Source organism: Sceloporus occidentalis, unplaced genomic scaffold (assembly GCF_023333645.1).
Source record: "Sceloporus occidentalis isolate IW3139 unplaced genomic scaffold, rSceOcc1.0.p SCAF_1, whole genome shotgun sequence".
Taxonomy (NCBI): domain Eukaryota; kingdom Metazoa; phylum Chordata; class Lepidosauria; order Squamata; family Phrynosomatidae; genus Sceloporus; species Sceloporus occidentalis.
The window spans coordinates 91140131-91166306 of NW_028316981.1; the positions used below are offsets into that span (position 1 = coordinate 91140131).

General features: G+C 41.9%; 2 protein-coding genes across 4 annotated transcripts in view; both read left to right on the forward strand.

Annotated features, from left to right (window-relative positions):
• Positions 1–3795, forward strand: part of RNF130 (ring finger protein 130) — an 80937-nt gene extending 77142 nt beyond the window's left edge. The window contains exon 8 of the mRNA XM_089528902.1: positions 213–3795. Coding sequence (XP_089385028.1) covers positions 213–322 — 110 coding nt within the window. The 3' untranslated portion in view covers positions 323–3795. The remainder of the gene's footprint in view (positions 1–212) is intronic.
• Positions 3796–22231: 18436 nt separating this feature from the next.
• Positions 22232–26176, forward strand: part of TBC1D9B (TBC1 domain family member 9B) — a 49282-nt gene continuing 45337 nt past the window's right edge. For all 3 annotated transcript variants that reach the window (XM_089528861.1, XM_089528869.1, XM_089528878.1), the window contains exon 1: positions 22232–22407. In XM_089528861.1, coding sequence (XP_089384987.1) covers positions 22290–22407 — 118 coding nt within the window. In that variant the 5' untranslated portion in view covers positions 22232–22289. The remainder of the gene's footprint in view (positions 22408–26176) is intronic.

Genomic DNA, 26176 nt, shown 5'->3' on the forward strand with positions numbered 1-26176 from the left:
TTCTAATCTTCCCATGATTCATGTAGCCCAATAATTGTGGTTTAACTTTCCAAGGGGAGGATACTTTTACACTTTCATGATGATCTGGGTTTGAATGTAACTAATGGAAGAGAGGAGGCTGTTATTGATGGCTCTTAGCAAACAGTCTTTTCATTTTTCCAAGCTCATTCCTAATAGGATTGTTCTCACGGTTGCTTTTTCTTTGTTTATAGGTGGCCATTTTTTTCACCGTAATTCTCTCTCTCCTCGGAGCCTGGTCTATGAGAATGACTTCTCTTCCATTGAGCCTGTCTTGGACATGTATGATGAGAACAAGACCTGAAGAGGATCTGCATTCTTCTTGCTTTGCTCTCTTTCCCTTTTCCCTTTTCCGTTTCTCATTCCTATTGTTGTGTACTCCTTCCATGGGTGTCCTTTGTCTGAAGAAGAGCTGCCTTTTCCAGAACATGTGCCTGGCTGCCAGGCTGCAAAGGTGAAGCTCAGCTGAGGCAATATCTGAGGATGACATCTGTGAACGGATGAAGCGTGTGCACAAAAGTCGGCTGTTGGAGGTTGCCGAATGGCAGAATTGTCATTAGCAGTGCCAGCGTGATGGTGTCAGTATGCTAGAGGTTTACCCTACTCAGTTTTAATTTTGTACAACGGTCACCTCTCTTGAGTAGGCACATGGTATTTCTCTTTTTTAATAAAAATTGCAGTGTTTGCCAGCTTAGTTGCCTGAAGGAGGAGGAGGTAGTCTGACTGCCCAAAGCCCTCCAGTTACTCTTTGTTCTGTCTTTACTCTTACACTGAACATCCCCATTCCAAAGGGATCTTTGAGAAATGTATTAACATTCCACCTTTACTGTTTAACAGGCTGATGGCAGAACAAGTCAGCATTACAGCCTGCAACATCCTTACAAGATTCTGGGGAACTTCTGTGTTTCATTGCTGAGCCTAACTGTGGACAAAACCTGCTTAGAAAGAATGCAAAAAAAAAAAAAAAAGACAAAAAACAGAGCCATTTTTCCAGCCTTCTCCAGAAGGAATCTTTAACTTTAGAATATGCTGCTGAAATTTATATACCCAGTATTTCACCTTTAGATGATTTAAGACATCTTAAGAAGAATCCAGGAATCAAAAAATAATAGGTTATTGCTTGTTTTTAAAAAATGTGTTGTTTTTTCACTCTGATTTTTAAGAAGCCAAGTTATGTTGGTGTTATATGCTGAAAAAATTGGAAACCTTCGTTCCTACGTGTTTTTATTGAAATAACTTAATTATGAAGCAACAAACATTTTTCTGAAGTTGCACCTGTTCTATTGGATATGGATATTATGAATACATCAAGGAGGTAAAGCAACAGCTGCTTTGACATCCAAGTGAATCCCTTTTTACTGCAGTGGGACATAAGCAGTAGGAAATAAACTTTCTAATGCAAAAACGGACAGCTAAAAGAGTAAAGACGTACGTTTTTTAAAACTGTCAACAGTGTTGCTTAAGCAAAAAAAATAATAATGATCATCTTCAGATCTGGACTGTAGAATTGTTTATCTGAAGTAGATGTTCCTACTAAGAATGCTACCATGAAACATTACTAACTGACAAATGTCATTTTTCCCCCATTGCAAATCTGAGCTCTGTAGAGATAGAAATGGTAGTATGAACACAAGCTAAATTCTCTGTCCATCTTGATTCCTGAAGAACTTGAATGTCAAAAGAAAAGGTAAGGAATGCTGTGTGGCTGCATCCAGACAGCTTAAGCTATAAGCAGGCAGATGGAAAGCATCTTGGTTTTTCATAAGAAACTAGTAATTTACAGAAACTGGAATATTGTTTCCTACAGAAACAAGATCTCTTTTGCCCTGGAATGTAGTGAAACTTTGATGCAAAGACTTTAAACTAGCTCCATGAAGCTAAGGGGGGTAGGAGATGTCAGTAGGATTGCTTGGTCTGTGTTGCGCTGATGGCTATATTGTGTCTGTTCATTCTTGATGGGATGGTACAGAGCTGAGGGGCTGACCACTGGCAACAGTTTGTTTCTTATTTGGGCCAGGTAAGTTTTAATATTAACCACTAACCATGAGAAATTCTAATCAAAATATTTTTAAAGCACAGTCTTGACGTGTTATGAATTAAATTTAGAGGTCTGTGGAAGAAGATTAGTAATACATATACAAGATTACAGTGATATTACTTGAATGGACCACATACACAAATCCAGCACTCATTTTTCGTTGTGCAGACTGCCAATATCATATATGTACAATTGTTGAATGGAAGGTTGTGTCATGTTATGCAAAATGCACTCTCATGGAAAAATTATTAGTGGAACTTAGGTGAGAAAAAAACTAAATCAGGTTCAGACTTCTTCCCTTCACTCTTATTATCAATATATTTGCAATTATCCCTTAAGTAATACATCACACTATTGGTAAATAGAATTTTTAAAAAAATTAACTAGTTATAGTTAATTTAAAAAATTCTGAAGTGCTCATTGCATTAGACTTTATGAATTCCAATAGTAGGATTTTGAATATTATTTAACTTGGGTGAGCTGGGTGACAGTGGGATGAAATGGGTAGTCCACAGGATCAAAGAATATTCATTGGATAGAACTTGAGAAAATATTAACTGGAAGTAAAATGCACTTCTCATGTGAAAATGCAAAGATGACCCAATCCAGAAGGGGAACAAGTACTTCTCAAATTCTGTTTGAAATCAACCATTGGTAGGACTTAATTGTACCTAACTTCTTTTGCATTTGAACTCAGCTCTATAAACTTTAGAGAGTAGCAATTCATGTGAAAGATGTTTAGTGAGTGAATTGTAATATAGACATTTTCCAGCAAACCTCAGACCACTGTTCTTACAAAATCTGTACAGTTTTCAGCAAGATTTCCTGTCTCCTTAAGCCCACATCTTAATTTTTCAAACTGGAATCACTTTCTAGAATTAAATAGGGCAATTCCTAGTTTTTAGCCATTTTAGATCAGGATTATTGTTTGCTAGGAAAAAAACTATTTTTCTCTCTAAATCAGCCAGAGGTCTGAAATCTGTTGGTGCTGACATTGAGTGAACCCATTGGTTCTTCTGTACCATGTGAAGTCATCCAGATATTGTTGGATTTCAAGTCCCAGCAATCCCTAGGCAACACAGTGAATAGTAAGGAATGCTGAGAGTTGTAGTCTAGCATTTGGAGGGCCAACCACTGCTCTATTGCCATATTGTCATTCTGTATTTTATTATCACATGCAAAGGGATCTTTCCCAGCTTTGGTATCTCGGGTATCAGAGATCTTTTTAATTTAAGCTGCAGTGGACTGAATTTGGGATTTTCTGCATGCAAAGTTTTTGGTTTACTGCTGAGGTAAGGAATGACAATTCAGTTGCAGAGGGTTGTAGCCATTTCCCCATCACCAGTATTTTCATTTTGTGTTTGAAGCATTGGCGGTAGTGTCTTAAATTATAATGGAAGCACTTAATATAAGACATAGAAACAGTTAATGATTGCAGTTAATCACAAACCCATCTTCCTCAGTCTCAAGAGTTTTGCAGTACTAGACTCAGTTCAACATATACTGGCTATATAATTGTATAAACCTAGACCAGCCTGGTGTCCTCCTGACATTCTGGACTATATCTCCATCATTTCTAACCATTGTTATTGTTGCTCTGATTGATGGGAAATGTAGTTCAAATTATCTGGAGGGCCCTAAGTTGAGGAAGGCTTAAATAGAACATTCTGTTCTATTATAACAATGTAAGCACTAAAAGTCCCTTCAGCTTAGTTCTGTGTACTTAAATTTTGCTTTAGTCTAAGGTATACATTTTAGTGCTATTTTGAAATGTTAAAAAAAAAAAACTTTAGTATCTACCTCAAATAATTTTGAGGATAGGGTTCAGCACCAGAGACAGCTACTTTAAAGTACAGACAAGCCCCAGGATGGATTCAGTACTACAGTGGCAAAGACACCATTGGGCACCACTGTTACTGAAAAGAAATATCCTTGGGAGAAGGGTTTTGATTCTTATACCTACATTATGCCCATCTTGATATCATTAAGACTGGTTTTCTTTCTTCTGTATCTCATCCATATTCCCAGGTTTTACATTTTGCTGTAAATATTCTAGGGAGAACGTTTCAGTAATTAGCAGTTGATATGTACCATTACCCTGTGAGAACAAATAGTGGTAGCTTATATTTAGAGGCAAATCGTAATTTGTACCATGAGAGTATCATTCATTCATTTCTTCTATCTGCAATAGCTTTTTCAGTATCCAGATATCTGAAAACAAGTTGGCCTAGGTTGAGAGTGCACACTAATTTGTTCTCAGAATTGGAATGGATGGACTTATCTGTCTCTAGGTGACACAAAATGGTCACTGGTTATGTCTAACTATCTCAGTATTCTAAAACAAAAGAATTAGAAAGAAAACGGTTGAAAAGCTAAAGATTTAAAACTCAACTTCTTTGTTTGCTACCTTTCAAGCAGAAAAAAATGCTTAGGTTTTTTAAAGTAGGCTTAAACAACATGAGATGACTATTCAGTTTGCATGCTTAAAACATACAGCAAACATTTATAGCAAATTGGCTAGTCTCTTAACTGTGGCCAGAGTCTTGAGAAGTGCCCTTGTCCATGTATCTTATCTTATAGACAGCATTGCATAAACTTGGTATTTTCAACAAGTTAGTCCTGGCCAACAACAGGGACTGTCCAGATCTACAGTTTTGAGGACAGTAAGCATTTTATGGGTACCTGGACACGGTCACTTTTTTGTAGACAGTACATGCCTTCATGTCTGTTTCTGTTTGTGGTGATATTCTGTTCCAAAAGATGTTAAGTTCATTTGAAAGATCGGTTAAATGCATGCCCCCATGCCAAATGTTATCTCAGCATATGTACATAATAATTAATTGGACTCTTTCAAAGAATATTGTAGCAGACATAATATTTAAGAATTATAATGCTTTAGTATAAAATTCCCCAAATATTGCAGATTTCCAGCACTACAAATATAGAGAGCAGGGTCGGACTGTAATATCCGTCAGCCCCTGTTAACATAGCCAGTAGTGGGATATAATGGAAATTGCAGTCATGCAACCACTGGAGGGCCACATGTTCCCCAGTCCTGCTGCAGATGTGGCTCAGTTCATTGAAACTATGCCCCTTCTTTTCTCATTATTACAGGATTTAGTGTCACACCTGTAGGGAACTCTGAAGGTAGACTTTATGGGGACTTTATGGCAAGACACACTGTTTCACACACTTAACCACGTTACAGGGTGCATGTTGGAGGAGCAAACTCTTAGTCTTCCTCCTTACCCCTGCTCAGACACACTGTGTGCAACAGACACCATGCAGGGACTCAGATCCACAACCTGGTCCTGGAATCATTTTTTACAGTCTCTTCATAAATAAATTTTTCCCTTGGTATGTACCATGGAGAAGGAAGGAATATGACTTTTCTGCACCAGTTAATTAAGCATAGCATTAGTTTGGTAAATGTATGAATGAGATTTAGGGTTCTCTTGGCCTGTTCTAAAATGTCAAGGGTAGGCTTATAGGAAGAAAAACAGTTTTAGGTGTGATCTTCTAAGAGGGGACAGGGACCCGCACACTTAAGTCTAAACAGCCCTAAGAGAATGCAATAAATATGTAACAATGAAAAAATGTGAGTAGTGTGAAAAGGAATAGAAACTATACACAAAATGCAGGGTGGAGTGATTGCTTACTTTCTGCTTTGCTGCAGTTGTCTTTGTGTCTTTCCTAAGCACACACAAGATTGCAGAGGAATAGTTTAATTCAGACCATTAAGTGCTATGCTTTATTAATATTGAAATAATTTATTTGTAGGAGGCCCTCCACAAAGAGCTCCTGATAGTGGTTAGTTTGAAAGTCAGAAGCATCCATCTCGTTCTGTGCAGAAGTAGCCAGTTGTCCCAAAGGAGTGGGGAAAGAACTGAAGGAGGAAAGTAAATTTGGACAAACATTTTGTTTACATAGGATGTAGGAGTCTTAGGCAGAGAGGAGCTGCAAACATGGTCATAGCTACACAAACGAAAAATTTTACACCATTTCTGCCATCAGGCTTTCCCCTAAAGAATCCTCACATTTCTGTTTACAAACAAAATTCATGCTAGCACTAAATCAGGTGCCCTCCTCTCCCCAAATGTTTTCTTTGTACCAAAAAAAGAAGACTGTTGAGTCTGTCTTTCCTAAACTAAACATAATCATTGGCTAATTCAGATGGTTTCAGGTGAAGAGTTAATATCTGAGGAGAAATATTTGAGGAATAGTCAAAATATTTGAGAAGAGTGAAAGTAAGTTTCATCCCATTTTAAATGATACAGTATTTTTCTCAGTCCATGGACCTCTCTCAATTATTACCTGTTCTTCCATCCACAGAAAAATTATATCTATTCTTTTATTGGTTATGATGCAGTAATGATTCTTTCAGCTGATAATGCCTTTTGCATTATACCATTTTAGAGCTGGGTGATCTTAAAGCATCTAGGCCATCAATTTACCCCTAAGGACTTGAACACACATAAACACACAAGGACTAGACCTCTGGAAGCCAGGATTCAAATCTCCATTTGATCATGGAAACTCGCTTGGTGACCTTAGGCAAGTCACACTCTCAACCTTGGAGAGAGGTAAAGGCACCCCTGCCCCCTGAACAAATCTTGCCAAGAAAACTCTGTGATAGTGTTGCCATGAGTTGGAAATGATTTGAAGGCACAGAGTAACAATTATATTGAAATGTAACGCTCCACTGATAATATAAATGTAAGCCCTCTTTTTATAAAAATAATCAGATTCCTTTAGTAGATTGTTCCGCTGCTGCTTCCTATTACTGTTCCTGTTAACTTACATTTTTCTATGTTCACTTCAAGACATCCTGCCCTAAACTCTCCTTGTTCTCCCCTGCCCTACATCCCATATACACCCCACTAACACACGCATCATTCTGTTTCTCATAATAGTTAGTCATGGCTGAATCTCTATCAAAAGGTAAAGGAGGTCAAAGAAGACATCTGCCTCTTTAAAACATGCGTGAACACAGAAAGATGTATTGGTGCAGCAAGGCTGCATTTTTGTCACTGTCTGAATTTACAGAGAATAAAAAAAGGAATGACTAGGCATGATAAAACATAATTTTATGTTGTTTGCAGTGACATCTAGTGGACAAGAACAGGACACTGATTCCCAATAATTTATCTGTTTGCTTGCTGTCTACAATTGAAAGTCCTAACTTTAGTACTTAGAAAATAAAATCATATTTTATAACAAGTCTTTGCACTGCAAATAAAACAATTGACTTTCCCAGTCCATTAAGATATCTCTCTGCTTTTGGCTCTTTCTACTTTGGATTTTGCCTCCACTGATCAAAAAATTGGTTTAATCAGCCTTTTCCCTGTGAGATGCCCTTATGCGAAATGGACAGGGCATAGTTTTTCCATATAGAACTTCACAGTGAACAAGAGCGCACTTTGGTTGTATTGCTAAGTGTGTAGGAAGCTACCTTTTACTAAGTCAGACTATAGGTCCCTGTTGAAACCAACTGGCAGCTACTTTCCAAGGTTTTAGGCAGGATTCTTTCTTAGCCCAATCTAGTGCTGCCAGAAATTCAAAGTGGGACTTCTGCACTGAACGTTGCTTTCCCCAATTATTTTTGAATGGTACTTTGAAATAAAACACTAGCACTAGGTTTGCCTGCCCTTTTGTCATTCCCAGGGTTTGTATGGAAAGGGTTTCACCCCTTCTTGGGTTCTTATTATTTATTACAGGGGTAGATGCAATCACAAGTGTATATTCTAGTCATAGTGAAACTGCACAATTGCACCAATTGGAGTTGCACACAGAATGACAGTGATCAAAAAAGTGATCCTGATAGAAAGATCACTTGAGTGGGCTATCACACATTTGTGCCAGCTAGAAAACAAAGGTATTTCTGGGAAAGACAAGAAAGTACACATGTCTCAGTCAGTTGGGACACATTAACAACTACATGCAGGAGGATCAGCGTCACTCAGAAGGAATGTTTGAATCATCCATCTTAGCTGAAATAGTTTCCCCACTTTTCAGAACAATAAACTTGAATTTCATTTTGTTTGCTACTCAATTTGTAAACCTCATTCTGAAATACAGATGCAGGGATGGAACAAAACTGCACTTGTTTATGTCATATAGCTTTTAATAGCCTAGGTTTCCTGATAATCTTAGTTTAGAGTGCAAAGGGAACTTCAGTAGTAATAAAAATCAACCTGCAGTAAACTAGCAGTATGCAAGCCCAGACTTTATTGTGTTCTGAAATGGGCAAAAATAGAAGAATGTGTATGAAATGTATTGCTATTACTAATGCATTTGCTATGGGAAGGGGCTTACTTTCCTATCAGTTCAACAAAACAAAGGAAGATGACCTGGTGTGTGACTTACCCACACCAGATTGGAAACTAAGTTTTTGAACACAAAATCATCTGGAACACCTGATTGTTCAATGCCTCTGTTTCCTACCTCACAGGAATTGTGTGAGACTTTCATTGATATTTATGAATAGCAAGCTTCTTGCATGGATGGTGCTGTGTAAATGCTTACATGTCTGTTCACTTGTACCAAGGATCACAGCTTGTTTGCGCCATTTGCCCAAAATTTCCCATATAGGTATCAGGCATTCTGTAGTACTGGACCATGTTGGATGAAGCTTTGTGATCTGTTTTTGTGAAGTAACTCTGATTATCGTCTCCCTTTCCTCATATTCTTTCAGTGTTTGTTCAATTATGCTTGCTCAGCTATTCTTGTAGCTCTTTAACTCTTATTCTTTTTGGTGCATTCAGACAACAGAATACAGTGGATTATCACTTTAAGGGGATGATTTGCTGACTTACTAAATTGGTGTAATGCCAGCGATTCCAAGATGTCTACACTGTTGTAAGAGTCGATGACTTATCTCCTTAAAATTGCCAACCTTGTAAATAATTGAATCTTAGCAATAGCTAACTATAAGAAATTGCTAAAATCACATGTTCTTAATGCCTTGGGGACCAGTGCTCAGATTATTTGCCGGAGGGTGGTAGGTTTAATGAAATCCAAAGTTACAACTTCTGTCTCCTCCCAGTTTTAAATCAAATCATGAGATCATTTGTAGCCTTCCAAAAATGGTAGCTATGTGGGAGAGAGGTTTTCACTTTCTGCCTGTAATTTCAGCACTGCTAACAAGGATATAAGAAACTCAGAAATACCCAGCTATCACATTTGTTAACATGAGGTTGAGCTGCAGTAACCAAAAGCGCATGTAAAATAGCTGTCACTTGCACAGCTCCGTAGCTTGGTAAAAAGAGTTGCTATTTTTCCAGTACAGAAGCAAATCGCATTTGCAATGACCTTGACTGTCTCCCTTCCAAGGTCAAAGAAGGTGTTTTCATTTATGGGAACATAAGTGGAAAAGGCTTGTTCTGTGCTAGTTAGGCTGTGCTGCTTCAGATATGGTGGTTGGTAAAAGAATAATAATGGTTATTTCAGGATGAAAAACCCTCACACTTGAGCCTATCTGTATATGAAGGTTTGCCATCTTTTTTTTTTCTGACAGAGCTCCTGCACATTAAATAGCGGTACACTAGATCAAATTCAATTTGTGTAGCTCATCTTGGCATAAACTGCAGTAAGAGGAGACAGCTATACTTGTTGAGTTCTTTCCTGTCATGCAGCAACTAAAACCACATGAGCCGTGCCAGGAAGAGTGGAGATGGGGAAAGAGGTGGCAGTCTCTGGATATTTGTGGAAAAGAACATTGTTAGATTTGAGGGGAAATGCCACCACTAGAATTAAACATTAGTCATCCTTTCCTATCTCTTCTACATCTGTACATTGCTCATTGTGGTGATAAAATCACCACACTAAGCCTTATTTGTCAGGAAAAAAAACTTTTCAGAAGTGCACAAAGCTAGTGGTATCTCAGTTATTTGGTCAACTTTGTATTGAAAGTAATGGCTATCAGATAGATGCCCTTTTTGTGCCATTTAAGGGCTATGCGTGCAATCCTTAAGTTTGTAGCTATCAGTAGAACAAATTTCCATGGGCATTCTGTTACAAACACAAACTGCTGATTGAAGCACCCATTTTAGGGGTGTGCTGAATCACAATTTCAGCCCATATAACTACAGTCTTGAGTACAGACTGTTAGCCCAGATAGAAGTATAAGTGGATAGCTGTGTACTTAAAGGTTATATGTCTGCTCAGGATCCCCAAATACAGACCAAGTCTAACTATGCACAAAATGCAGTGAGAATAATTTTTAACAGAAAGGTGTTTGTTTTTTAAAACTGTATTGGCAAGCAAGAGTGATTAAAATGTCAAGGGTCATGTATGTAGAATACAGTGACAGGGCCTATTTGAATTCTTCATTGCCATAATAGGAATTATACCAATGTGAACAACCAAGAGCTGAAAAATGCAAACAAGCTACCAGAGGCCTGGCAAAGTGAAAAGGACTATTTGCCTTGTTTCTAATCTAGGCACATGCGAGCAGGATGCCACCCTCTTGACAATCGAAATTTCCAAACTTGTGTGATAAGCTGTAGCTTGGCAGCCACAAAAAATTCTTAGTCTACGTATTTTGATGTAAGTGTACTACTGTATTGTAGCTGTGTGGTATATACTGATACATTAATAGTGTATACCTTTAAGTTAGGGTTTGCTAATGTAAGACATTTCAATAAAAAGCTATTTAAAAATATATGGTGAGTCTGTTTAACGTTGTTTAATGAGCTCTGTCTTTGTGAGGAATTCACTGCCTGGTAAATCCCAGTGTATTTAAATTGTATAATCCCCTGACAGGTAAGGAATCTGCGGACAAATTAAAATAAGCCTATCTGCCTGATTGATTAGAACTTCTCTTTTTAAAAAAAATCAGAATTTTTTTAAAAACAAACTGTACCTTCACACAACCACTCGTTTTCTGTGTTTAGGGACCTTACAACACACAGTCAAAATGATGATAATCAGACAGATATAGCTGGAATAACAGAAAGATAGTGGGAGGGGGAGAAGCAGTATGGTTCAATTATCTCTGGATTAAACTCTGTAGGAAAAACAGTGAAGGGTGTACAGGTGTACCTCAGCTGATGAAGTAGATGTGTTCCTGAACATTACTTCCTTCACAGAAAGTGTGGTCCCACAGGCAGAAATAATATGGAGAGAATAAGGATAGCTTCCTACACCACAAAAAAAAAGAAGAGCATTTCAACATGTTTCAGCAAATATGTTTCAGTTGTGAAAAACACCTCCAGTTTTGCTAAAGAACTGCCTGGAGTGAGGGAAATAATGTGACGAGAAAGAGCAGAGAAATGGCCAGGAAGATTCCTCTTCCCAGATTGGAAGACTTGAAAAATTCCAGCATTCTCTGGCTAGACAGAGGGAACAATCCTACAAAACATACTGGGTCTTCCCTGCATGCTAGCTGTCCAGGCAGTGGGCTGCTCCTCCTTCTATCCAAGAATAAATATTCACAGTATGTATCAACACCCCATTCTCACCCCTCTCTTGCTGTTAGAGCAATTAGAGTCTAGCTAGAACAGGGATTCCTGCATGTGAGACCCTGATGTTTATCACACTATACTGTTATAGTGCTACTATTCCACTTTGACTGCTCTAGCTGCCTCCTGTTGCATTCTGGGATTGGCAGTTTTAAGGAGGGGTATTTAGAATTCTCAGGCAGAGAAGTTCTGTGCCTGAGAATTCTAAATACCCCTCCTTAAAACTGCAAATCCCAGAATGCAACAGGAGGCAGCTAGAGCAGTCAAAGTGGAATAGTAGCACTATAACAGTATAGTGTGATAAACATCCCTGTCTCATCTAAAGGCTTCCTATCCATTGAAATGCATGGTCAAAAATACTTTTTGTGTATCCAAGTATCTCTGCTGGAGGAACATGATACAGATGGGGAGACAAGTATAAAACCTTGCCACAAACCCAGATGCCAACTCTCTCCACACTTGTTCACCCTCTAATGTGATATATGCCTTCCTCAGTCAACAATTCCCTTCAACACTCTTCATTGGGCAAACAGACCAGTCTCTACACCAGAAGATAAATGGATCTACCAGTATATCAAACATTGGGAATGGGAATACACAAAATGTCAGGAAGGTGCGTGCTGGGTTCATAACCCTTGTTGAAGCAAACACAAGCAGAGTTTATGTATGCGGACAAGACACCCAGAATCTGTGGCCTGTTACAAACGGGCCTTAAAGTACGCGACGAGCACGTACTAGGGTTAGAAAGGGGCATCCTTTCTGGACGCCCCTAACCCTAGTACGTGCTCTGCGCGTAGAAAATGGCGGCGGACATTCCACACGGCCGCCGCCATCACTACGTCACGATCGTGCCACCTCCAAGCGAGGCGGCACGGTTGTGACGTATTGGGGCTGTCCCAGGGCACCTAGTGCGACCTTTCCAAGGCCCCGGAAGGAGCTCCATTTCGGAGCTCCTTCCTGGCTTTGCATCGCTGGGCGCAGCCTTCAGACGGCTGCGCCCAGCGACGCAGAGGAGAAAGGGGCCAAGTGGCCCCTTTCTCCACCCTGCCGTCGCGGGGTGTCCTTGGGGCTTGGAGCCCCAAGGACACCCCTTTCCAGGCGGCAGGGAAGTGGCGTTTTGCCGCTTCCCCGTGGCCTGGAAAGCAGCGGATCGGGGCCTCAGCAGCTGCCGCTCTGGCTGCTGAGGCCCTGATCCGGTGGGGAAATGGGCGGGTGCAGGCCGCCGCTTTTCAGTGGTCTGTAACCCGCCTTAGTTGCATAGCAAACTTCCTCTCACACAGGAATGAATCTCAGTACAGGGAGGTTTCTCTCAAGAAGAGGGTTCTTTTAATCTTTGTTACCTAACTATTTACAAAGATTACACAGAGTATAAGACATCCGTCTTGAATACTCTCAAATAAGTTACTTTACCAACCTACCAACCATAACATCAATGTCTGAGGCAGTTACAGTAACACCAACTGTCATAACTGACATTCTCTCTCAGTGACAGTTGACAGTTGCATCAGCCTTCCCGTGATGCACTGTTTCAAAAATGCAGACACATGTAACTGCCACTTGAACTGTAATAACTTCCACTATAGCTCTGCGTATTGGCCACATCCATGTCATTTTATCAGACCTGTTTACATCATGTTCCTGACACAAAAAACAACTAAAGAACACTTCAGTCTTCCTGGGCATTCCATGTGAGACCTCAGGATAGCTGACCCTAAACAAAGAAATTACAAAGGAAGATTAGGAAGAGAAAGCAATGAATTGGAATGTATCCACAAATTGCAGTTTCCATCAACACTGAGTTGAACAGAGACAATGGTTTCCTGGCACACCACACATATTATAACATTAGGATGTGCTTGGCCAGTTTTATCATCTCCTTTCTGGTTTTCAGTCAGCACACACCATGTTCCAAAGGTCCCTTCACTATTCATCCACCCACCCTGTGCTTATGAAACATATTTCTTCCTGCCTTTGTCTCCCAGCAACCATTGTTAAAACTGAATTTGTTACCACTGCTGTACATACAAGTTTTGCATCTATTTGCTATTCGTACAGTTTGATCTTCAGCAAGACTAACTGAGCAACAACTTCTTTTGCTCAGTTAGTCTCAAAGGTGCTACAAGATCCCTCTGCATACTCATATTCCAGACTTTGAATTGTGCTCTATTCTTAGGCAGAGAACATTGAATTTCTCAAGATGCCCCTGTACGGTTACTATAAAGATGATGTATGTGGGAAGACAATGTGTTCAGGAAACATGAATTAAAAGAGGAAAGGCTAGTTTTCCACACACTGCAGTACAGGTCCAAGGTAAAAAAAAAATATGGCTTCACAAAAGTTCCATTCATCTGGTTATAAAAAGTGGCTGAAATGGAATCCCAGAGGGGACTTGGACGCACAATCCTTGCTTAGGAGGTAGGGATGGGGAACCATGCTGTTTCACTAGATTATCCAATCAGTTTCACAGTTCAGTGAGGAATCAAATTTGGATCTGTCATATCCCAACTCAGCATTCTACCAATAAACTATATTGCTTCTCACTTGTGGATAGTTTTATGAAATCAATCTAGTATTCAGTGGCTGACTAAAAGGGAGACTGCATGTTAGAGATCATTAGAAAATGAAATGATAATAAAACTGAGGATATACAAACAGAATGCCATTGTATATTTTCTCATGAAAAGTAGTTGAGTTGTGCCAGGAAGCGGGGGGGGGGGGGGGGATAAATATTGGTACTGGGTGATTAGAGCTAGGAACAGGGCTGCTTGTAAGACTCAAGATGTGTAGCTTTTGCCAATGTGCAGCACAGTACATTGAAGGACAGTCAGCAATTAAATGATCTACAGTAATAAGTTCTAGTACACCTCATTGTCCTGAATCCTGTGAAATCCTAGCATTTGTAATTTGGTGAGACACTAGAGCTCCCTGGCAGAGAATTTTAAATACCTGTTCTAAACAGGAAATCCTAGGCCTTTATCAGACAAGGTTTCTGCAGCCCAAATCTGGGGCTCCTGCGGATTGGATTGGGCAATTCGAAATGACGTGTTATCCAGAATGTATTTCCATACCTTGTTGATTTCAATGGGAGCCCCATCTGCGGGGCTTCCATGGGACTTCCGAACTGGCTCCTCATTTTGGCGCGTTTTGGCCAGTTCGCTAAATAAGGGGATTGACGGGAATTGTATTGGGGCTCTGTACGATCTCACTGCGAATTGGTCTGGTGTGGAATCCCAATTTGCTTGTTCTCCTGACCACCGCTGCAAAGACCCCTGGGTTGCAAATCTCCCATGATGCCCTGCTGCAATTTGCCCCATTTGCTTCCATCGGGGCTCTCTCTCTCTCCTTCCCTCTCCTTCCCCACTGCAACTTCGGCAGAGGAGCCGGCCAGCGAGCACTTTCTCCCTGCCTCCCCCCCCTCTCTCTCTCACACACACACACATATTTCAGCCACATCTATATCTACATCTATGCTCCTGGCATTCTCATCTATTTCACACACACACACTCATACATACAGACACACACACACACACACACACAAGGGGGGGGGGGAAGATGCCTGATGGGAGTTCCATTCATGCCCTACCTTTGGCCTGAACTGAACTGACCCCTTTCCTCCTGCTGACAGGTCACTGAGGCTGAGGGAGAGTGACTTCTCAGTTCCAACTAAATTAGACCCATGGAATCAATTGGGAATAAAAGGGAAATGCAGTGCAGGCATATAACACTAATAATAATAATAATAATAATAATAATAATAATATAAAGGCTCTTAAGTTCCAGGAGGTGATGTTTGCAGCACTCATTGGGCATCGGAAGTCTGCTTCCCCCTCCTATAGAGCCAGACACCAGAATGTGCAGATTCTGTCATCAGATTAAAAATCTCTGGTGTGTGTGTGTTTGTGTTGTGGTCATTTGGGTCAGTGCAGATTATGATCTGCCCTTGGCCCCATGTTCAATCCCAAAATGCAAGCTAGTGCCATCTGTGTTCCGTGTATCCAACTCCCTTGCCACCCCAGAATGCCTCATACACAGGTACTAATAGTAATAATAATAATTCCTCACCTTGGAATGCCAGAAAAGGATGCATTTTTTTTTCTTTCTCTAGGCTCCCCCCCAATTTCCTTAGCGGCAATAGCAAAAACTGTATCAATTTGACAATATGCCAAAATGGACAGAGAAACATTTTTAACATTCGGATTGCAACATTCCTTTGGATTGCAACATTCCTTCGGATTGCAACATTCCTTCGGATTGCAACATTCCTTCGGATTGCAACATTCCTTCGGATTGCAACATTCCTTCGGATTGCAACATTCCTTCGGATTGCAACATTCCTTCGGATTGCAACATTCCTTCGGATTGCACTGCAGCAATTCATTCCAAAGGAAAAAAAGTTTTTTGGCAGAGTACTCTTCTTGCAAAGGGCTCCTTTCTGCAAGGAAAATGGAAGGGAAAGTGAACAAGCAGCTAACCACATTCTATCTAAATATAGATCTACCCATTGCAAAAAATATGTGCATTGACAGAGAAAAATAATTTTAAAAAATTAAAAACCAAAGGGAAAGGTTCCTGCTGGAGACCAGAGCCTTGCTTTTCTGTGCTCTCCTGACCTGGCCTGAATTGACCCCGTCAGTCACCCCCTTTTTGCCTCCTGTCACCCTTTTGCCTCCTGTCAGATTCCCCCTTTTTGCATTCCTCCTTCGGCTCTTTCCTCTCCTCCTCATCTTTCTCACTCTCGGATGAAGTGGGGGGGAATGCTCTGACTTCTATCCCTCCCTGGATTTGCCCTGATCATGATAAGAGAAGGCAACTGCTACAAAGGGAAGGAGAGAACTCCCAGAATTCCATAGCATTGAGCCAGGACAGTTAAACTGGAGTTAAACTGGATTATCTCCCCAGTGTGGATGCAACCTAAGAGAAGGCAACTGAATGACAGGAGGATGGGGCTCTGACATTGAATTTCGCTGCCAGGGATGGGAAACTAGAAGGGAGAAAGAAAAAAGGGGAAGCTGTCATTGACGTGAGGCTAACATTCGCATGAAAGTGGAGGCAGGCTCCCTTCTTAGCCCCAGAAGTGCAAAGGTTCAGGATGCCTTCAGGACCCCACTGGGCATGTGCAAGGGTCCCAATTCGAATCGTTGGAACCCCCATGTTATGCACCGGTGTGGAACTACCATTTGCACTCATTCCGCTTTGCCTGAATCCACATCACGTGACTTCCTTCAATTCGATTCCCTGTCAGTCTGGAAGGGTAAGGTAACAGCGACCAGGTATGAAAATACATGCTTGTTATCACGTCAATGCAAATGGCCCAATCTGCAGAAGCCCCTGCAGAAACCTCGTCTGATAAACGCCCTAGGTTTCCACAGGATGTTGCCTTGGGATTTAAATTTAAATACAATTGTGTCCTGTGGAAAGGGCCTTAATCTACCTGTTACTTGTTTGTGAAAGACGTTTTAAGTGAGTTCTACCAGATGTTTTTCAAGAGAGACCCACAAAGACAAAAAGGAGTGGAGAAATCCTTTGTGCTTCAGGAACTGTAAACTTTCACAGTACTCAACCTGAAAAGGAGTTGTTACTGTGCTTCGCTTTCAGGAACAGCCAGAGAAATGGCATAGCCTCGTCCTGTGAAACTGTAGCTCATTTAAAAGCACAGTACAGCTCCTGTATCCACGAATTCAGTATCTGTGGATTCACTTACTCATCTGAAAAAATGTCTTCTCTCTAGGCATATCTATGTTCTTCAGGCAATTCTATAGTCAACTTCTAGCCCAAGCATGTCATAAGATCATGCAGGAGGACCTAGAAATGCCTAAAGAAATATGATCTCTAGGCATTTCTAGGTCCTCCATTGCAGTTCTATGGCATGCTTGGGCCAGGTGTTGTTCATCTAATAGAAAATAGGTTTCCCCATTATCTGCAGTTTCAATATCCACCAGGATATGTGTGTCTTAGAACGTATCCCCTGTGGATATGGGGGCCGTACTGTATTACAGTGCTCTAAAACAAGTCAAGTTTCAATAGCTCAGCAGGAATCTGTTTCTTGTAAGTCATCCACTGTTGATTCCAGTCCCTGCTTCATCTCAGAGTATAAGCATTTAGCAATATAAAATATCAGGATGCCTGGAGGAGCACACTTTCTGTCCTGGAGGGCAACCACACTGACACTCTTCAGAGTACAAAGCTACTTTTTATTGTAAGATAATTGTCAGGATCATAGTATGCCATATTTGCCATACTTCTTAAACATATAGTCTGTATATGTTTTGTAATACTGGATGATGGGATATGCTAGACCTTTGGTGATGCTGGATGGAAATATTGTTTATCCTCCTTGGAGTCGATTAAAGAGCAGATGTGGATGGAGGAATTAGGGGTTGTGAGCATCAAGGTCAGTTCCATGGGAATGCCTGGTAGGAAAGGAGGGGCAGTCCTGGGGAAAATAATGTTTTGGTTCAAAGACGAATGGGGTGTCAGCCGCAGAAATATTTGAATTGCTAAGTGCTTTTATTATACTGTGTAACAAAAAATTATTCAGTCCTGACAGCACGGTTATGCTGCGATCAACTGTTTTTGAATAAAGCTGACTCTGCTGAGGCTTGTGTTTCTGAACTGAAGTTAGCCAGTACATGACAGAAATACATTATGAAAGGAAAACACACAGGAATCCCTAGTTTTATCTGATTTAGGTGGAGATGCAAGAGCCATGTTTGCTCCCAGCCTCTCTGGTAGAAACAGTGATCTCTCCCTTCTATGGAGATGCCTTTGAACTTAGGGAGGAAGAAAGTGATATCAGCTTCACTAAGTTTATTGGTCTGGGATGGGAAGAAAGGTCAGAGCACGTATAGATGAATCTAAGAAAACAGCTCCCTCATCACATGCATCCAGTGCAAGCTGAATTGAACACCTTTGCATTCAACATTTCAGACCACAGCACAGTGGTTGTCAACCACACTACATATGGGGCAAAAGCTTCTTTTTCTAGGAGTGTTCTGAAGGCAAAGCTAGCTGCCTGTTTCCCAGATACTTCCTATACAAGTTTCCCCTCCATCTTTTTTTTTTTTTTTTTTTTTACTCTTTCTTCCTTTTTCCTGGGCATGAAGGATTGTCAAAGACAGGGCAATCACCTTCTATCCCTATGTCCTTTTTTGCAGGTTTTCTGGCTTCCAGCTCATGGCAAGGAAGTTGTGCACTTGTACATTAGCAGTGCCAAATCACCACACCAGGAAAAACATTGTTTTTGAAGCTTTTGCAACCATGTGCTAATACTCCTGCCTATAGTTGTGGCTTAGCTTCACTGTTAGCTTTGCTGTATTTGCGGTCAAGATAAAATTGCCTAATGGCCCTGAGAATGTGACTTCGCTTGCCTCTCCTGGCTGTGAGCAAACAAAGTCTGCATCTAAGAGGCGCAATCCTCTAGTAAGGTAGTCTACACAATTTATTGTTGCTTTCCTTACTTGTCATTATGACTTCTCCCCTACCAAGGAAAAGTACGCATATGCTACTTCTGCATTTCTTTCAGCTAAATTAATCAGCCCTGCCAAAAAACACAGGAAGATAACAACCCTATAACTGGACCTATTTCTAGTCCCTCTTCTCAAGGCCAGCCCAAGTAATTTTGCTGCCTGAGGCTCAGCAGAAAATGGCAACCTTTTATCCACCCAACTCAGAGCACACAGCACCCAAAGCCTGGCCAAGTTATTTTGGAAAATGAGCAGAAATTCACACAAGCACTTCTCCCTCTCCAACAGTAAAAATACCCAAATAAATGCCACATTTCTGCAGGTTAAATCCTTGGTCCTGTCTCTCAGGAAGCTATGGCCATTCCCATGTTGAGTTGCTAGACTGAAAAGTGGAGATGGCTCCTGTTATCTTTAATAGTTGTGTAGACAGGAGCCAGTGGGATGTAGTGGTTTGAGCATTGAACTATGATTCTGGAGACCAGGGTTCAAATTCCTGCTTGTCTTTGGAAACCCATTGAGTGACTGTGGGCAAGTCACATGCTCCCAGCTTCAGAGGAAAGTCCTGTGATAAGATTCCCTTAGGGCTGCTATAAGTCCAAAACAACTTGAAGGCACACAATGGGGGAATTTGTCCCATAACCACAGATAACAAGTAACATGTGCTGAAAATCCTTTTTCTGTCTAACTTCTAAAAGCCTAGGAGGCTGTTTCCACTTTTCACTTTGGAAGACTTTTTGCTTGCATAATACAAACACTGGCTCGTCCATGCACCCAACTTCAAAAAGCTTAGTTAATTCCTTCTTCTTGGAGCATGTACAGAGGAGGACAGCCAAAACAGTGAAAGGTCTGGGAACCATGCCTTATGAGGAGTGACTTCTGCTTCTATTCTGCTTTGGCCAGGCCTCACCTGAAATAATCCTGTGTCTAGTTCTGGGCACCACAATTCAAAAGGATGCTGAGAAGCTGGAGCGTATCCACAAGAGAGCAACTGAAATGGTAAAGGGTCTGGAAACCATAAAGCCCTCTGAGGAGAAACATAGGAAGCTGGGTATGTTTAGCCTGGAGAACAGATGGTTAAAAGGTGATATGATAGCCCTGTTTAACTATTTGAAGGGGTGTCATATTGAGGATGGAAGAAGCTTGTTTTTTTCTGCTCCAGAAAATAGGATTCAGAACAATGGATTCAAACTAAGGAAAAGAGATTCCACTAAACATTAGGAAGAACTTCCTGACAGTAAGAGCTGTTCTACAGTGGAATGCACTGCCTCAGAGTGTAGTGGAGTCTCATTCTTTGGAGGTCTTTATACAGAGGCTGGATGGCCAGCTGTCAGGGGTGCTTTGAGTTCCTGCATGGCAGAATGGGATTGAACTGGATTGTCCCTGGGGCTTCTTCCAACACTCTCCTCCTCCTGTTCCTTGTCTTATCATCGTAGGAATGATCAGTGGCATCCCACTTGGTGTCACTTGGAGGTCTACCAGTGGCAGACAAAAGGATGTGCTTGCCATTATTATTATTATTATTATTATTAAACTTTATTTATAAAGCGCTGTAAATTTGCCCAGCACTGTACATATAGAGTATACAAAAATTAAAACAAAAATTTAAAAACCTGCCTAAGGCGCACAATCTAAGAAATCAAAATAATAAAATTAAAACATTATCTTAAAATACAACAAACACTGAGACATAACAATAATCATTCAATCAAGTTGAAGGTGGAGGCTTTCTCTTGAGGAGGAAATCACTGCCATCAGAAAGCTATGAAGGATGCACTTGTTCCTTCTCACCCCATATTTTGGCAGAAGAAGGGCCTGAGGCGTCCCCCGGTGTGGGCAGCACTCCCACAGTGACACCACTGGTGCTGATTCTCCCTCTTTGTTGTTGTTGTGTGCCTTCAAGTCCTTTTTTACTTATGACGATCCTAAGGCTAACCTATTTGTTCAGAGGGGGTTTGCCTTTGCCATCCTCTGAGGCTGAGGGACTGTCTAGGCCAATGATCCCCAAACGGTGCCCTTTAAGAGATTTTGGACTTCAGCTCCCAGAAGCCTGAGCCATTTTGGTCAATACTCTGGGAGCACAATTTTGGGGATCAGCAGCCTACCCGATTATCACACTCCACTCTTAAAAACATCGCTATTCCACTTTAACTGCTCTGTCTGCCTCATGTTGCATTTTGGGGTTTGTAAATATCCATCAGTGATACCTTTTATTGCCCAACCACAATGCACAATATACAGTACCTGCTGCAAGTTTTCGAAGCTCCATGGGCTTCTTCATGGAGCTTTGAATGCTTGCAGCAGGCATAGTAGCACAATATAAAAATACAACATACAGCTAAAATATATCCTTCCCCCCCCCTCCATTATTACAATAAACATCATTAAACGATCAAAGGAATTAAAACATGAAGCGTTCCATATTTTTAAACAGCTTTAAAAAGGCTGTTAAGATGGGTCTCTTCTGGCAGGCCTTTCCTGACCTGACCACCAAAAGAAGACTTAACTTGTTGACCTGTGGTTTGTTTATTTGTTATTATTGTTATAGTTTTAAGCATGTTTTAAATTGTAAATGGTGTAATTGTATTTTAAGGGGGGATGGGGTGGTGTAATGGAATGTGTATTTGAATGTTGTAAGCCCGGTTGTGTCGCGCAGAAGGGCGGGATAAAAACAAATGTTGTTGTTATTATTATTATTATTAATAATAATAATAGAAATTTTAAAAGAAATTACAGCAGTCAGTGATATTAAAGGTATCACTGATGGGTTTTTTGTTCAATGGCCAACAGCACCAGCTCCCCTCTGAATGTTTCCTGTTTGGGGTTTGTAGTCCAGTGAGGCCTAGGAGCTCTCTGGCTGAATAGTCTTAACACCCGTTCCTGAACTACAACTCCCAGAATGCAACAGGAGGCTGTCTAAAAAACGCTCCTGAACTACAACTCCCAGAGTGCAACAGGAGACGGTTAAAAGTGAGAGCAGCCCCGTTTGGAAGAGTGTGGGTGCCATAGCCAGGCCAAGGCCAGCCAGTGCGGGTGAAGGAGAGAGAGGGAGGAAGAAGGGGAGGAGGAGGAGGAGGAGGAGGAGGAGGAGGAGAAAATGGCGGCCGCTGGGCCTGCGTGTAGTGCGCCCTCCGAGCCTCCAGGGGGCGCCGGCGGAGTCCTGAGCCTGGCCGTGGGCAGCAGCAGCAGCGGCAGCCGCCCCCGTGACCCAGCTGAGTGGCTGCTGGCTGGCTGGCTGGCTGCGGGCCTGGGCCCCCGCGGGGAGGAGAGGAGAGGCTGAGGCGGCCCTGGGGCCCCGGCTCCTTCGCCATGTGGCTGGGCCCCGAGGAGGTGCTGCTGGCCAACGCGCTGTGGGTGACGGAGCGGGCCAACCCCTTCTTCCTCCTCCAGCGGCGCCGCGGCCACGGCAAGGGCGGAGGGCTCACCGGTGAGTCAGGCAGGCAGGAGGCCGCCCCTTCCACCCCAGCCCCTGCCTCGGCAGAAATAGCCCCACTTGGACACCGCTTCAACCGCCCTGGGGCAGGGCCCGGAATCCTGGAGGAGCCAAAGTGTTACTTGTAGGGCTTGCGTCCACACTGGAGACATAACCCGGTTTGGCACCGCGTTAATATCTTTCTCTGAAGATGCCAGATGCCTCAGATGCTGGCGAAACGCCAGGAATAAACTCTTCTAGAAGATGGCCCCAGAACAAGAAAACCCACAGAAAACTACCGCTTCAGTGCTCTCTGACTCAAGGCTATGGGAAGCTGGGAGCTGAGGGGAGGTTGTGGCGCCAGAGCACAAAACTACAGTTCCCAGGATTCCCTAGCACTGAGCCAGTGGTGTCCATAGTGGTCTGTTTCTGCAGTGTAGATGTGGGATGTTGTGAGTCTCCCTTCCCCAAAATTATATAGGGTTAACCTTGTCTCCCTTCAAAGCAGGGGCATCCTAACGATGAGGGCCCCTCCCTCCAAGGCAGAAATAATGGCTCAATACTGTGGGGTTCTGGGAACTGTAGTTTCGTGAGACTGAAATGGTGAAGGGTCTGGAAACCATGAAGCCCTGTGAGAAAGACTCAGGGAGATGGAGAAGAGAAGGTTAAGAGGTGATATGATGGCCCTGTTTAAATATTTGAAGGGATGTCGTATTGAGGAGGGAGCAAGCTTGTTTTCTGCTGCTCCAGAGACTAGGACCCAGAACAATGGATGCAAGCTGCAGGAAAAGAGATTCCACCTGAACATTAGGTGGAACTTCCTGACAGTAAGGGCTGTTCGACAGTGGAGCACACTCCCTCGGAGTGTAGTGGAGTCTCCTTCCTTGGAGGTCTTTAAACTAAGGCTGGATGGCCATCCGTCACTGATGCTTTGATTGTGATTTCCTGCATGGCAGAATGGGGTTGGACTGGATGGCTCTTGCAGTCTCTTCCAACTCTGATTCTATGATTCAGAGCACTTTGGTACCATAACTACAGATCCCAGGATTCCATAGTATTGAGCCATGGTGGTGAAAGTGGTGTCAAACCAAATTACAGTGCGCCCGCACCATACGCGGAATTGAGCGTATGCGCTCAAGCCGTGGTGCGCGTGCGGGGCGGAAGGAGCGGCGCGTCCCATTCAATTGAATGGGCGCGTGCGCCCGTTGCGCCCCGTGCGTGCCCGCACCGCCGCGCACAACCCCATTGTTTCCAATGGGGCTCGAGCATAGGTGGAATTCACCTTACGCAGAGGGATCCAGAACGGATCCCCCGCGTAAGGCGAGGACGCACTGTATTATTGCAGTGTGGATGCATGCAGCCCTTGATGATGCATCTTTGGATACATTTTGAGCCCTTCTCCCCCAGGGAGATGTGGCCAAAGTTGTCACTAAAAAAAGCCCCCTTGCCTCTGGAAGGGCCAGAACTTGGGGTAATAGTTACACATTTAAGGCAAAACAGACTTTGGAAAACGTATTTTGCCCTCCAGGGATTCTGTGGATTTGCACTTGGATGTGGAGCCCTTCATGTGGAAGGAGAACAAAACAAATGGCTAAAAATGACTCTTTCATCTCACCCCTCGAATGTCTAATCTGTGTATTTACACTTGGTAAATAGGAACATGTCTGGTTGTTATTAAATAAGTAACCCTTGAAAAAAAACTAATACTAATGCTCCTAACCATTTTGAAGGTTATCTACACAAACATAAAAACCAGATAATTTGTCTCTTTGCATGAATCCTGGGGATCTACAAAAAACACATGACTTCAGCAGCTTAGTGTTAAAGGAAGTATTGCAAGATGCAGCTGTAAACAAAGGCTAATCTCCTAGACTCCAGTCATAATGTTGTAAGTTACTATTGCATCCTAGCTCGCCTGTGAGGAAGGTAAATATTGATGTTGTCTGCTAAACAGGTTGTATTTGTTTATACAGCACCATGCTCCCATATAACAGAAAGCCCTGTGCTGATCAGAACTGTGCATTTTCACACTCGTGTTTAGCACAGATTTGCACTATAGATAAGTTTGGATATGGTGTCAAGGCAGTAGATAGTAAAATCAGTAGGTGGTACACAAGTACTGTACAGGATTAATTTGGTGCTGACTTCTTCCACATTATTCCTGTAGAAGTGCATGTTCCTACCCTACTATGTCTCTTCTTTCACTAAAGTGCAACAGTAAAGAAAAACTTTAAAGACAGACATGGCATGTTCAGATCTAATTGTGAATTGGGGAATGCCAAAGTCATTGTCCTGTTACCTGTGTACTGGTTTTTAACATTATAACCAGGACAGTACATAGCGAAGCATGGCAAAACAATACATGTCTATCCATATAGGAAAACGTCAACACAATTTCATAATTACAGTTAAACAACAAAATAGCAATCGCAATAAAAAAGTAATGCATCTGTAAAGTTTGTAATCTGTGTTGGCGAGGGTAGGCAACTTCATGATGTTTAGAGACTGAATTCCCCTTCCCACTATGACATTTTGGAGACACTCTTGCCCCTTTTTGTGGTGTAGAAAGGTGACAGAGTATCCTCCTACGTTACAGAGTCCAACAGAGGATAGCACCTCTGGCCTAGAGCTCAAGGAGGGTATAGGGAGGGCAAAAGTAAGGACCAGCATCTGCTTTGGAGGCACCTTGCTGTTGCTGTTTGATGTAGCAACTAGTTTAGCAGTGGCAAAAAGGAGTGGCTGGGACTACCCCAAAAAAGAGTGCATGGGGTCATGAATTGTCCATAATAAGGCAAGAGGCTAGTCAGTTTGCCTAACTACATTTCAGATGTGTGCTACAGCTAAACAGATAGAAACATATGGTTTTCTTTTTTAAAAGCCCAGGTTGACATGTTGTTGTTGTTGTTGTTGTGTGCCTTTTCCAACTTATGGTGACCCTGAAACTTTCACTGGCAAGCTTTGCCATTGCCGCCCTCCAAGGCTGAGAGAGTGTGACTTGCCTAAGGTCACCCAGTGGGTTAACATGGGTGAGCCAGGATTTGAACCCAGGTCTGCAGCGTCATAGTCCAACGCTCAGACCACTATATCCAGACTAACATGCTTTTAAGTTTTTCTTTCCTTAGCATTGGAAGGGAGATTCCTTCAAATTTCCTTCAATATTTTTGCATTGGAAGGGAGATTCTAGCAGGTTGAGTTTGTTATGCTAAAGTAGCTGGGGGGAATTGACAAGCTATGCCTGCCAAGTGTCCACAGCTACACAGTGATCCAGTGTTAAAGGTACAGAGGTTTTAATATGGAAAGACAGTCCACACCCAGAGCAGCCAAACAGTAATGTGTGTATTAAAAACAAATAGACCTTATGGTAATCAAGATAAATTGTATGCAAGTTGTTGGCTCAGGTTGTGTTTAAGGAATTCAGTAACAGTCCATGTTCATCAAAACTGTTATTCCCTACTTCCTGTAATAATACACTGCCACGTTGTAAACCCTTTTCTTAATATATAACTTAAAATGTAACTTCAATGGTTTTTAAAAGGATTTCTTTCTTATCCTTTCCAAGATTGCTTGCAAAAATTATAGTAAAGAAATATTTTGAGGAAGTCTAATGCCCTTGCCAAGTACAGAAATGTACTGTAGTTTAATTGTACAGCAAATTGCTGTTGACATAGGTATTGTGATGTCTCCTCTAAATCCACTCCCCGTTTTCCCTTTTGGACTGTGTATGATGCTCCATATAGCATTATCCTGTGGTGTCTATAAATCTGATGGAGAATGCTTTGACATA